This window comes from Parus major, chromosome 9, assembly GCF_001522545.3.
Source record: "Parus major isolate Abel chromosome 9, Parus_major1.1, whole genome shotgun sequence".
NCBI lineage: Eukaryota > Metazoa > Chordata > Aves > Passeriformes > Paridae > Parus > Parus major.
Genome location: NC_031778.1, coordinates 6359457 through 6373622, shown reverse-complemented (window position 1 = coordinate 6373622; position 14166 = coordinate 6359457). Strand labels below are relative to the sequence as shown.

General features: G+C 41.6%; 1 protein-coding gene across 10 annotated transcripts in view; it reads right to left on the bottom strand.

Annotated features, from left to right (window-relative positions):
• Positions 1-14166, bottom strand: part of DGKD (diacylglycerol kinase delta) — a 67895-nt gene that overhangs the window by 25584 nt on the left and 28145 nt on the right. For 4 of the 10 annotated variants that reach the window (XM_033516747.1, XM_015637260.2, XM_015637259.1 and 1 more), the window contains 3 exons: positions 2111-2215; positions 1152-1284; positions 485-591 (listed from right to left, as the gene is read on the bottom strand). In XM_033516747.1, the coding sequence (XP_033372638.1) occupies positions 485-591; positions 1152-1284; positions 2111-2215 (345 nt within the window). Of the gene's footprint in view, positions 1-484; positions 592-1151; positions 1285-2110; positions 2216-5161; positions 5267-5513; positions 5749-7386; positions 7467-8692; positions 8778-11768; positions 11903-12208; positions 12399-14166 lie in introns of those variants that run through there. The other 6 variants (XM_015637255.3, XM_015637252.3, XM_015637258.3 and 3 more) reach the window with 6 other exon arrangements.

The following is a 14166-nucleotide window of genomic DNA, read 5'->3' as shown; positions in this document are numbered from 1 at the left end:
CAGGAGGCCTTTATGACTCTGAGATACATAGAGAAGCAACTCTTTATATGCACTGCTTAAGGACACCAAAGACAATTTCTAGAAAACACCTGAGGACAAATTTTTACATAATTTACATCATGTTCAAGCACAGAGTCCAGGTGACTCACCCCAGGCTACCCAGGAAACACCGGGTGCATCAGACATCCAATATGCTAAGGTGCTGTTCCAAACATGTATTTTTCTTTTGCCAAAACTAAGATCAAGTTCTCCATGCTTGCAATTATTTAATCTCAACTCCCCCCAGTCCATACCAGTTTATTCCTACTAAGGAATCCCTTGCTATCCTGGTTGGCCTTTTCACACTGAATCTCATGCTCTTACAGGAGAAATCTATTCCATGTAAAGGCAGAATCTGCTATTTATGAAGTGAAAAAAAGCTATAGAACACAAGACAGTGCTTCCATGTCATGGTAAGGCTGGAAAAGTTCAGACTAACACCTACCCCATCTTCATCCTCAATGATATCCTTCCCGATAGAGGCCAGAGTTGTCCACTTGCAGTTGTTGGTTGCCCGCACAGCACAGCGCTTGTGGGCTTTAAACTTGCACACTAAGGAGGAAGAGAAGAATGTATTAATCCTGCCTCAGGAGATCTAATGTGGCAGTGTGTATTTGGCTCCAGAAGAAAGCATGGGCACACTCTATCCTTCTTAGCACCATCAAAATAATCAGCTGTAAGTGCTCTGATCTAGCTATTAATTCTTGCCTTGTCATTTTTGCCAGTTGTTTGTACAAAGCTTAGTGATCACCTTGTTAAATTTAACATGATTTATATAGTCGCACACTGCTCCATCATTTTACACAGCATAAGTGTCACTGCAGTCATGTTAGAAGCATGAGCTGTGCACAGCCAGGCATTTCTGCTAAGACAAAGCTGAGGAAGACTAACCTTCTGGCACACAAACACTTAACAAGTACATTCTTATAAATACAGTTACTCTCATGAATAGGAGTCTTCTTATGAATATTCTCTCAGATATCTCAGAAGTGTGTATCTGCTCATTGCACACACATGATTTTAACAAGGGATAGCAATATTTGGGTATATTTGCAAAAACAAAAATAAAATGAGGCTGTTCCTTCCCAGGCAGAAGACAAGGGCACGCTTACCTTCACAGGACAGCCCATGTGATGTGACCCCAGACAAGGCCTCCCGACACACGTTGCAGTACGTTGGCCGGGCATGGGAGCAGGCGTACCAGTTATGCATCCCTGAGAAATGGTCCATGCTGTACTGGGTAGACTGATGATACAAATGTATTACAGGAAAGTCTAAAGTAGAGCAACAAAACTTTCTTTTTCTCTGAAGATTTGCATGAAGCAGTTTGAAAAAGCAGAAACAGAACACTTTTTTACTAGGAAAGAGTGGGCGACATGCAGTTTATACACATTAGCTGAAACCCAAGAAGATCTCTAAAGCAAAAGAGACTACACTACCTAAAGAAGTCACACCTTCACTACAGTTCCTGTACCACCTCTCATCCATGTCTTACTACAAGTGTGTCTAGGAAAATGAACTGGAGAATTTATCTGCTGGAGAATTTATCCCCAAATTTATTTTTTTTTAATCAGATTATATTTTCAGAAAGATCAGTTCCCCAACCTGGCTCATTGTGTAGCAGAGAAATGCTTCTGCCAGCATAAGGGAGGCAAGCATCAGAGTTGGGAAAACATGAGAGCTTTTTGTGGTAGCAGAACTGGTCTCACTCAACCCCAGGAAGCAGGCAGATGCACTGAAGCTGGCAGAATACCAAGCAGGCAAGATGTGAATTAGAGCAGGGAGGATAATTGAAAAATGAAAAGACAGTGGGAGGGGAACATTGCTTCATAACCTATCCCCATGCTCTGAAAATTCTCTCCAAATTCCCAAGGGAACATATACAAAGGCAAACATTCTTTGGAGAATCACTTCAATGTATTTGGGATCAATTTTACAGAAGGTCCTAACAGTATTACCCATTACAGTCAATAAAATGACTTCTATCAACTTCACTGGAAGCTGACTCTCAAAACAAGCTGTGATTTAGCAGAGAAAGCACAGAATATAAAGGAACATATTTCCCCATTACCTCAAAATGTTCACGGTTTTGTACAGTTTTCAGTGCTGCAATCCAATCTTCCATCTCTTTTCTGTTATCAGCACAAAGGATGAGCTTCCGACATGGAGTAATAATCTGAAGAGAGAAAATAAGGACTGAACATGTCAGTGAGAGAGAGAGAGAGAACACCTCACCACTAGTGCAGTCTGTTGAAGCTATTTTCAGAGCTGCACAACAAAAGTTATTTTCACCTCTGAATCATGTTTCTCATCCACCACAGCACACCTTAAAGTACTTCCTAAAAGTACAGAACCACTCAGATTTTAGCTGTCATTCCCAATACTAAACTGAGTAAAAAAAAATCTCTTATACCTAAATAACAGCACAACACAGATCAAGCACAGAGCAGCAGGAGTAATTATGTGCAGACCTTGTATAAGTCTTTTTAAAGGACTTACTGTATTTTTAAAACTGGTAAGAACATTAACACATTTTGTTAATAGTACAGTATACCAGTTTTTAGCAATTAATGAATCACATAACATACTCTGCAATATTATACTAGAAATTTGTTTAGTCATGACAATTTGTTTAGTCTCCCTCATGGGGAGGGGAGAAATAAAACAAAATAAGCAATTTGAACCCTCATGTTTCCTGAGGGCTTGTTCTACATACCTAAAAGATATTCTAACAAATGTTCCCCTATCAGGATGAGGCTGTGGTGAGTCTGCCTCCCTCTAACAATTCTTTCCTCAGTGTGTTTATACCCTGGGCTAACTCCCATGCATTAGTTGCCCTGTGTTAAAAACCCCAATATTTTAACAAACCAGCAGAAGACATGCAGGGTGGCCAGAGTTTCCCCCTGCCCAAGGAGGCACTTGGCCTCTGTGTCCTCTACCACTAACTCTCTCCTTCAGTCAGCTGGTGGCAGCAGAGGAAATAAAAGTGCTCTGCTTTTCAGAGGACCATGTCTGCTGTTCTCACGGCTGCTCATTCAGTTGGAGTCCAGACTTGACTATATATTAGCCTTTATTCTTCATAAGGCAAAAGTCTTTCTTCCCCACAGTGTAGTTATCTCACTGTCTCTTTGTGCACTGCTCTGTACTGATTTCCAGCAAGCTGACTTAAATTAAACCAATATTCAAGTGTTTTCAAGGCCTGGATTTAAGAAAAGCTGCATTAAGGTTGAGGACTGTTAAGAAAAACCAAAAGGCTCCCTTTTATGTCAACTCCAAAAATTTCCAGGAGTTCTGGACTCTCCTGCACCCCTCTACATATTGTACATGAAAAAATTTGTCTACATCATCTGCTTTTCAAGCAAATTGTACATAACATCTGAAAGAATGGTTTAAAATAAACTAGGATTCTAGTGAACCAACCATTCAGCCAAAGTTTTGTTAATGAACACTAAAACACCCACACACATCACCCCAATACAATATCCTCGTTTTCCAGTCTGTTTCTCAGTTTTTTCATCATCATTCATAAAACAGATTAAAAATAAAAGCCTTTGACATCAAACACCAAACTTTTAGTTGATGTTGAAATGCCTCAGAGCATCCGCCAAGAAATGCGGATGTAATTTCAACAAAAAAGACACACCTGGAAAATACTGCTTTATTTTAAGGTCTTCATTTTTCAAACTCTATTTCTTTTCATTGTCAGACTGCAGATTCACCTGCAATAGCACCACCTTACCCAGAGGCACAACTAATACCTAGAAACCAGTGCTACAGACACATTAAGTAGGCAATGAAAGGAACTAAATCCCTTTTTAAAGAAAGGACTGGCCATTCATTTTAGAAACACAGTTTTAGCATTTGGAGCATTCTATCTTAGACAAAATGACCTGAGATCTCTATCAGCTGTAAGCACACAGAAGTAAATATTAACACTATTCTAAAAATAAAACTTTTAGGAACTCCTTCTCTCTTCCCTCACTTTCCTTTAAACATTTTCAGCTTTGAAAAAATTTATTTCCAAAGAAGGTATTCACAGGAATGTTTCTTCTTCCTTGGGAAAGCAGGAAAGTGTTTAGTTTTATGTATTTCCATCAAAAACTGTGCTATGTAAGAATGGCTACCCTAGAGAAACTTTTTCCAGAGCATGAAACACTGATGCATAAATCAGTGTGAAGTCACAGAAGCATGTCTGAGTCCTGCTAAGAGGAAACAGCTTTTCCTCTGGAAGTAAAACCAAGGTTAGCTAATTTGTTCAGACACCACTGGACCTCACTTTCTTCCTGCTAATAAGGCCAAGAATATCTACAGTTGCATACATACAACAGTAGCACATATAAAGTCCAAACATTGTAGGATGAAGCATCCAAGGACCTTTCATGGCTGTAAAACCAGTCAAATTCTGTAAGGAACCACCAGTTCATTTGAGTCACTGGCATGCTCTGGAGCACTGGGGAAGAACAGCTTCAAAACACTCCTACTCAGTGCTGCCCCTTTTCCTATTTTTCTGCCTTTTTGGGGGACAGAAGGAAAATGGAAACTATAGCTTAGTTTTTAATCACAGTGGAAGACAAGAAATTTAAAATATTGACATAAAATACAGAAATACAGACATTCCTTTGATAAGAATTAATTTCTGAGGCTATTGACTCCCTGGATCATTGGACAGACCATCCAATATAGAAAACAACTAATTCCTTCTAAAGTCACCTACTGCATCATCTTAAAAATCCCCACATTCAGTGTTACGCAACCCTCTGTTCAAAAAACAAAGTCAAAGTTTATAAGACAAGAGGATAAATAAAGAGATCAAAAGATTTTCATACATGAATCATTTAGACAAAGAGTCACAGAATTAAAATAAAGGGTCTATTATGTCACTACAAAACTGCAAATAAATGCAACTGTGCAGGATAAATATATCAGTCAGTTCAAAAGTAACATTTGCACTGGGATTTACTGGTACCACCAGAGATGGGAAGTAAAAGAATAAACCTCTTTAAAAAAGCTTGTTCCTTAGGAGAACAAACTGGAACAATTCAGATTTCACTATGAATGACAGACAAGATTTTAATGTAACTAGTGCAGCAATTATTTAGGGAAATGAAGAAACCATACAAACCTGTTTTCCTGATTAATATGCAGCAGTATTACAGTTAAACATCTTAAAGAGGATAATCAAGAATTCAGAAACATGTTAATAGGGTTCCTTCCTTTGCAGAGCAGTTCAGCAGCTCTGCTGTTCACACCCCCCCCAGCCCAGCCCGGGTACCAGGGGCCATCAGCCGCTTGTGCCTGCCCTGTGGTGCAGCAGCTGTCCGTTTCTTCCTGCACGTGCGGTGGGCAGCACGTGTACCACGGCACTGGGCTGAGCAACAGAAGCTCTTACTCCCAACTCCTCCTGCCACTGTTCCCTCCCTCTCTCTGAACCAGCTATTTCAGCTCCAGACATACACCTGCTGAAGGATACTGACAGAGGGCCAAGGCTGTTACATGCACCATGCTGTCCAGGCAAGAGCGATGATCAGTTTAACATCTTGCACAAAAATAAAATCATTCTTGTCATCTCAAAAGAAGCCACACCAATCTTCCCCCCGGAAAGCTGATCTTTCCCAGCCAGGAGTCCAGGGAGTTCACTCTCAGTTACAGCTGCAATGAGCCAATACTCTGGAACACAAGGCTTGGTTATCCCTGTTGGTGCACATGGCTACAAACGAGCATGATCCAACTATTTTTTTATGCTCTGGCTACAGCTTTTGACTAACATCCTGGAACAGTATATTCCACAGGATGACGACGCACTAGGTGAAGCAGCATTTCCTTTTATTTGTTCTAAATTTACAAAGCAGTAATGTCAACCAGTGACCTCTTGTTCTCATAAACAGAGAGCACGAAAACAACGATCTGATTGCGTCTGAGCTAGGATGAAGGCTGCCTTACTAGGAGTTAAAAAAAACCAAAACCAATAAAAAGTTCTCAGATTTATTTTTAATCTCATAGATTTTTGGCTTGTTTGGGGATTGGCAGAACTCTGAGCTTTCCCGCTCCAAAGCAGCTCAGAACTGTATTTAGATATGAGCAATTATGCAAATTAAAAGTGCTTGTTCTGCCTAAAAACTGAATAGTAAAAACTTTTGATCCTAAATGCTACTGAACTTCTGGGTGTGATTCTTTAGATTTCACTGTTTAGTAGAAACTAGGTGCCCAGTACTCACCACATGGTGATATGACTGACACCTAATTCTGACCAGAAAAAGAGTTCCACAGTCACAGGGGGGGAAAAGTCCCTCTAAATCACTCCTGGAGAGTCATAAGGACACATGGGAATGGCAGGAAGGATTAAAGATATTTCAAATCAGGATACAAGTTAATTATCAACTTCTCACTGCATATGAAACTCCTGAAATACATTTGCAGAAATGGGGGTGATAGTCAGGTCCCCAGGAAATAGGTATGTGCCCTCCATGAGTCATCTCAAGCCTATCAGAGAAATGCTCAATTTTCAAGCTTGCCTATTCTAAATCTAAAAAAAAAAACTAAATCTGAAAATAACCATGCCCTCACTGGCTGTCTTGTGCAAACACAGACACTCTTTAACACTGAAAATGTAACTTTATTTCCTCTCTCTCACATGGCCCATTCCCTCTTACCAGCTGTTAACCCCCACCTCTCATGCTGACCCACACTCCTCTGTCCAAAACTAACACCAGTTTACTAATATTTCCAATACAGCCAGTTAACAAACAACAGAGCCAACCAAAGAAAACTCCTCATTTCATGTTCTAAAAATGGACTAATGTCCCTGGATGTCCTTCCCTGATGAACAGCTGTGAATAATCAGATTCAAAAGGCAGTCCAAAAAAGATTCCTATATTAGACTGAATTTTAAACAGAAATCTGATATACTTCACCCTTTGCTGTACTGAGTAACCTTCCCCTCCCCAACAGCTGGAGCATAAACTTCATTCTCCTGTCTTGCTGCCACCCAAGCCAATTTTATCATCTCTGCTCACCTGGGGAATTTTCTGGCTCCCCAGAAACTTCTCAGCAATAAAGTGACAGTCTAGCCAAGCATGCCCTGGGACTGTTTGTTATCAGAGTACATCTGGTGAGCTCAGTGACCACATAAAAAAGATGGCAAAGCAAGTTAAGATCACACTGGCCCAATCACAGAGCTGACAGAAGAAATGCTGCGGGCAGAGATGGGATGGGGGGGATATTGAAGTTTGCTAAATATAATTTTCCTGATGTGTACATTTCTCAGAATGGCCAAAAGTGGGGGTATGAGAAGACCTGCTCATTCTGACTGCTTCCTTTTACTCATATCCTGTTCCAATATAGACTTACATTCAAAGGTGCTAGCCATGAATCCCTCTAAGAGATCCTGCATTATTCCAAACAGTTGATTACTTGAGTACAGAGACAACAGGAATTTCTGGAGCTCTAGAGACCTAGAAACTAGAAAAAATAAAGTTTCTAAACCTTCAGTTTGATCACATATGGCAAAGGTAGGGAAACCACCCCCTACCTGTAGCTAACTGCTGTGTCTGCTCTGTGTGGTGGAGAATGATCTTGGCATCCAATGATCTTGAGAGTCCAAGACTCAGGAAGGAAAACTGGGTGAGATTGTAATGAGGACTCAGCCATTTTTCCACTTCAGCTCCTGTTTCAGCAACAGCAGCAGTGAAATGAACACTGGAATACAGTAAAACACCTCACCTGTATTCATCAGCAAGGTTCACAAACCAGCAAATCCACTGTGTTTCAAACACAATTACTGAACTCACACAGGGCAAAATGGATTAAGTGTGGATTAGCAAGTGCTACTCCCTCAGCAAACACACAAAAAAGAAGACTGTGAAAAGAGAGAAGAGAACACAAATTTGAGATTTAAACCAGTCCTTAACACTTAAAATCTTTAATGTCTGTCTCAATGATGGCTGTTTCTGAAACAGTCTGGAGCTCAGCATCAGGCCAGCAAAGCCTTAGGCAGTGAGTCAGTATAATTTTAGAAGGTCTCTACAGTTTGGAAGACAGCAATAATATGAGTATCAAAGACTCAAAAGGGTCCAAGCCTTGCCTTCCTCCACAGACTACGTCCCTACTGTATTTCACAATTCAGCTTTCACCCAGTTTTGCCAACAAATCCAGTCCCATTATAACTCACTGCAGAGGTCAGGTAGAGCTCTCTAGAACTGCAGCAATTTTCTTCACCCAAAACCTGGATGACATGGAAAAGAAAATGTAGCTTTTTATGTAACACTGAAGAAATGCACCCGTTTTGTGTGGTTTTTTATAATGCAAGGTCTTAATTTCCTGCTAAAATGACCATCTTCCACCCATGGAAACTCTCATTTCCACCAAATAAAACAAGTCATTAATGTTCTTATTGTTGTGCCAAATTCCTTTCCCTTATTTTTTTTTCCTTTAAATAGCAGTAACAAGATTTTCCTCAAAGCCCTCAGTGCCCAAATCTCTGATCTCTGTTCACAATACACCAGCTATTTTATCCCCAACTTCCATGTGTCTCTTTTACCTTCATTTTCAATCTATAAAATCCAGGACAGCTCATTTCCATAGGAAAGCAGGTCCAGTGTGTTGTGGTCTCTTTAGGACCATTTTTACATTATTTTACATTTTTAGGTTTACGCACCTTGCAATCTGTCCCTCCTGAGCCAGGGCAGCAGTGCACCTTCTCTGAGCACTGGCACTTACTGTGCTATGCTGTGCTGCAGGTCAAGTTCAACTCATGCTGACCCTCCATCTGGGATTTCTCCCAGTCCCTAACCTCCCCCATGCTGCAGTGGGAAACTAGACCAGACAGAGCATTATCCCTGGGAAAATTATCATCTCTCATACCAGGGTCACATTCCTACAGACTTCTGGAAACTGTTCTTAAACAAGGCACATTCCTGCTCTTGGCAATTGGTAAGAGAAGCACAGACAAGAAGAGGATTTTAAAACTTTAGCAACAATTTAACAGACGTCAAAAGCTAGAGCATGCAAGGTCTTTGCCACTGTTAGCATGTCAGAAATGCAACTCTCCTGGCAGTTCAGGTCCGTTAATCCCTAGAGATCTCCAAGGATGGAACAATACCCAGTGGGAGCAGATAGAGCAGCTGTACCAAGTGCCAAAGCATCTCAGCTCAGCTCCATTACCCACACGCTAGTGCAGCAGATGCACATACATCCCTTTACCTGTTTTCCAAAGGACACAATCCTGCCAGGAAGAGGTCCTAAACAGAACCACTCTGTTCAGAAAGGGCAGCCCCTTTAGGAAGGTAAAGCATATTTCAGAGAAAGCTTCCTACTCACTCAAACAGAAGCAAATCCATGAAGAACAGAGGGGCAGGACTGTGGTAGAGTGGTAGAGCTGCTGTCTCAGTGGGCTCACACATGGCAAGGCTGGCACCCAGAAAACCACAGCAGTGGGCAATAAAAGATCATATCAGTGGTAGGAAAATGACCTGTTACTGAGAGTTTATTGTTAGTAGCAGCTCCTCACAGCCCCCTAACTTTAGCAGTGTTGAACAGAGGCTGGTAGCTAGCACAAAAGGGAATTAATAACTTTCAACAGCTTGATGAACCCAGGAGCTTTCCACACTGGGCTAAGGCAAGTCCTGTTCATGCACTATCACAAGCACCAGAATTAGAGAGGCAGCATTTCTGCAAGTAATGCTAGCAAGCCTCTCCCTGCACAAAAAGTAGCCTTTTCCTTCTAAAGTAGCTTTCATGTAAAGCTGAACATATTCTCAAATGACCACGCATTGCTCTGCCTTTGTGCCCCCACCTGGAAGGGGAGAACATGCTGAAATCTGCAGTCTTGCTCAGGAAGGTAGGTGAAACCCCAATTCAGCATGACAGTTACAAAGAGAAAAGAGATTATCAAACAAAAGACTCCAGTGTTCAGACACAAGGGCAGACATGATTTCAAAGCTGTAAACTTCCCTCTAGGAAAGCAAAAGCTCTTCACAAACAGTCTCCTTCACTTTTCAGCTCCCTGTCTATCCTGTCCCACAGTAAACAGTTAAAGCTCAGTGTAACTTCTTACAGTAGTCTCATCTCTCTCAAAACCTCATGCATATTTTTGAGTCACTCTGTAACATACAGTAGCAATCGCCAGATCTCTCCACCCACAGCAACCTCTTCCAGACTTTCTAACTCTTCTTCCATGTTTATCTTCTTTTTTCTCCAGATTTTTCCTTCTTTTATGACAGCAGACTAATGACCAGCTCCCACAGGAGGCTGGATTAAAAGTCCCAAAAATCCTTGACATGAAAGGATTTTAAATTACTATTTTCACTGACTAACAGTGACTCAGAATGGTCTGTTTACCAAAGGGCCTTTTCTCAAGGAGAAAAAAACTGCATTGAAGTCTGGATTACAAACTACTAAAATAGCAAAGTATTTTGAAACTGCAGCAGTTCTGACAGGAAATGGGGACTGAACTGCACTTAATGAAGGTTGAAAACCAGCAGAGTGATTCTAGACATGGCAATACACGGCTCTACTCATCTTTTCAGTTGCTTATAAAGGAAATTCTGACAGCTGCCAATATAAACAGAGTAGAAGCACTAGCAAAGAGTGTACAATTCCTGAATGTGTACACACATGGGTGTGGAAAAGACAACAACCCCCAGCAAAAACTGAATTTCCAGCATGCGCTGCAATTTTTCCCAACTTAGAGACGAAAGATTAAAAACAAGGAAGAAAGACTCATCCTGTTCATAAGTCTCTCTTTTCTAATCTTTCCCTTTTCCAAATATTAACGGGGCAATCCGTGACTCTGTGAGAATTCAGGACACCAGGGACTGGCCTGTGTCAATATGTTACTGGATTAATCAGTCTTTTTGCCCAGCTGATGCCTTCTCTCTGGGTCTCTTTAAACCCCTATTGAGGAAGCAGGGGAGGAAAATCCTCTCCCTTGCTAGAAATGCCAGTGACTCCCTGGAGCATATGTTCAACTCCATTTTCTTCAGAGGGCTGAGGCCACACATGGCAGTTTTAAGAATCTGTGCAAGTGTCAAACCACACATATTTTCCTGATCTCTATCAGCCAAAGCTTGAAGTCCAACTATGACTTCCTGCAAATAGCTTGCAACAAAAGCTCTTATATTCTTTCTCCTCATAAAAATAAGTGACACGCTCTTTCTTGAAGCCTGTATTTCAAACCAGCACAACCAGCCTCTGATCTGGCTGATCTGGGTTCCTCTTTTTCCAACAGTGCCTTACAGGCACAGCTCTAGTGCTAGACAGGAGGAGCAAACTCTCTGTAGCTTCAGCAGCTCTATTTTCTTTCAAAACCAAACTCTTCAGAGAAGACTTCGCTGCCTTCTCTGCTGGAAAGGATGTATTTTAATTTAAAAGCACCTACATAAATAATTAACTTGACACAAAACCATGAAGTGGCAAAGGTACTTTCACTTCATTGTGAATGAACTGCAAATATCAACAGCATATTCTCCCCATTAGGAAGGCCTATCAGTACTTCAATTTTTTGCCCAAGTTCAAGCACTTTGCCCTCTGTTTATAGGAAAGATTACTTACCCAGAAATGAAAATTCAAGCTATTTCTCCACAGCGTTAATAAGCCCTGAGACAATACAGCAGAAACATGCACTCTGGAGATCACCAACGTAAAACTTCACAAGACAGAAACTGGCAACTTCACTGCTGAATAGTCTCGGTACTAAGTAACAAGGTTATAATATGAAAGAAATTGTAGCACACCTCAGGCTTCCGTACAGCTGGAGAATGCCATCCATACTCCTCAGAGATGACTGCACTCTCTCATTCAGGGGCACCAGCAACTGCCTTTTCCTCAGCCTACCACAACCACTGTTGCCTCCAGTCATGCAAGTGCTCTGTAAGAGAGGTATTCTAACCTGAGTACTTCCTCTCTCCTGGGACATTGGTCAGGGTGAATCATCAGTTAATAAACAGTATTTCTTAACTGGGTGCAGCATTTCCAACAGCACCGCAGGCACATTTCCTTTTACTCCTCTTCTAGAGAATACATCTACATAAATCCACTCAGGAGAGAACACCTGAAGAGTAAGAGCTCATAGCAAACATATTCCAAAGAACCTGAGCTTCTGATATCTGTTATGCTGGCACAGGTGCCATGTTTCCCAGTGCTCAATCCAGAAAACTCATGCTCCTGCTCTTACCTTTCACGTTCAATCTTCCTCTAAACTAGTGTCCAGAGCAGCCTACTCCCTCAGAAAAAAACCTAAACAGATTGCTTGACATGCAATTAATAGCATTAGTCTCGTCTGTGGTCAGTCTCTCTGAGCTACGTTCCACTTGCCACAAGCTGATTAGCTGCCTGCTTAAGGAGGAGCTGGGATAAGTTTCCTTCTGACGGCAATGAAGTGGAGAGGCAGGCGCTGACTGTAATAATATGCTGTTTCCTGTCTGCGGCTGAGCTGAGAGGTACTTCCCAACAAAAAAGGGTTTACAGGAGCTCAGGAGCTCAAGCTCCACCTCTTCCAGTGAAGAGCTTTAACTATGGAGGAGGGGTCACTAGCATGGCTCCTGGCACTCAAAAACGTGCTCTGAACCAGCTTCCATTTCACCAAAGCATCAGAAAGAAGAAACCAAACTACACAAAATTCCTTCTCCACACAGAGAATATTTCTCCTGTGGGATCTGAAAGCTCTGAATCAGATGGGATAAGAAGTAAATGTTGTAATTCATGTTATGTGAATGAGGGTCAAAGTCCACACCATCATTTGGTAGCAATTTGGTAATAAATGTTTGGAAAACATTTACTGAACTACCATGTGAGAATCATATTGGAACACAAAATACCTGGGAAGATATGATGTCCTTTCCAGGTGCTCTCCTGACAATGATAGGCGTTGACTAGTATTAAAGAATACATACCTTATCTTTATACAAATCCTCCACAAAGCAGGAAAGGGTCAATGAACTGGTAAGGAACCACTTCTTTAACTGTACCAGCTACACTGAAGGCAGCAGGCTTAACTCAGCTGGCACCTTCTAGAAAGAGCAGATCTTCAGCCCACATACCAGTCTGAGGAGGAAGAATTTGCGCACCACACAAACACTTACAAAAATGGGCCAAAGGAGACGATCCAAAGTGTTTTTAAAGACTTTTGAGGGGAGAGCTGTGGTGGCAAAGTGTTGACCTGAGCAATAGGCAAGAGAGTGATTGGTGTTCCCCAGACCTTGCAGGTGTCACAGGGAAGAACAGGCATAATGGATGGTTCAGGTCCGTGAAACAGGTAAAGCAGATCATTTTGAGACAGAGATCAGTAAAACCTAGACTTCCAAGCATTATCTTGAGAAAACACTACTCCAGGTTAAAGTATGGAACTCATCCTCATTGAAGATTTTGTTTTAATGATCCTCACATAACTGCAGGCTAGTCCATCATGTGGGCACCTTAACAAATCATGTTACTGCAAAACTGCACTGTCCAAGAAAAAACTGCTCATGGAAAGAGCTGAAGTCTCACTGGGAATGCACCCAGTGTGATCCCAAATCATCTGTTTTTTAGAAATCACAAGAGGTTTTGAGAGTATGGTTAAGAAAGAGCTGCTCAGAAATCAGGGCCAGGCTCTGTCCTCATCCATCCAGTGCTGTTGATCTCTATTTTGTTAGGAGCACAAAACAGCACACACTAATGGCAAAAGTCTAGGCTAAAAGTTGATTGCTCTCTTTGAAATAAAGGGTCCTGAACTCCCAGGACAACACACCTATCATTGCATTTGTGCCACAGCAGATTTTCTCTATGGCCTGTGCAAGAAAGCAACTCTAGGAAAAGGCTGGGGAGGGATCTATACACCACATACCAAGGGATCATACATGAAAAGCACCTGTCACAGCCCAGACATCCCTGAAGAATTTATCTTGTAGACAGCTGACTCTCAAGGACAGAGATGGCAGAGATGTGACAGAACCAGCAAATACCAAACCAAAAACCAGCCTAGAGGTGTAATGAGAGAACAGAGCTCTGGCATGGGGCTGGTGTAAGATTTGTTCCCAGAGGCTTCCTGTTAAATACCTCTGCAGCCACACTGCCTGACCTAAAGGAACAAAGTTAAACATAAAGCTTCCCATTACACATCAGGGAATGGAGCTGTACAACACTGTAAGCTCA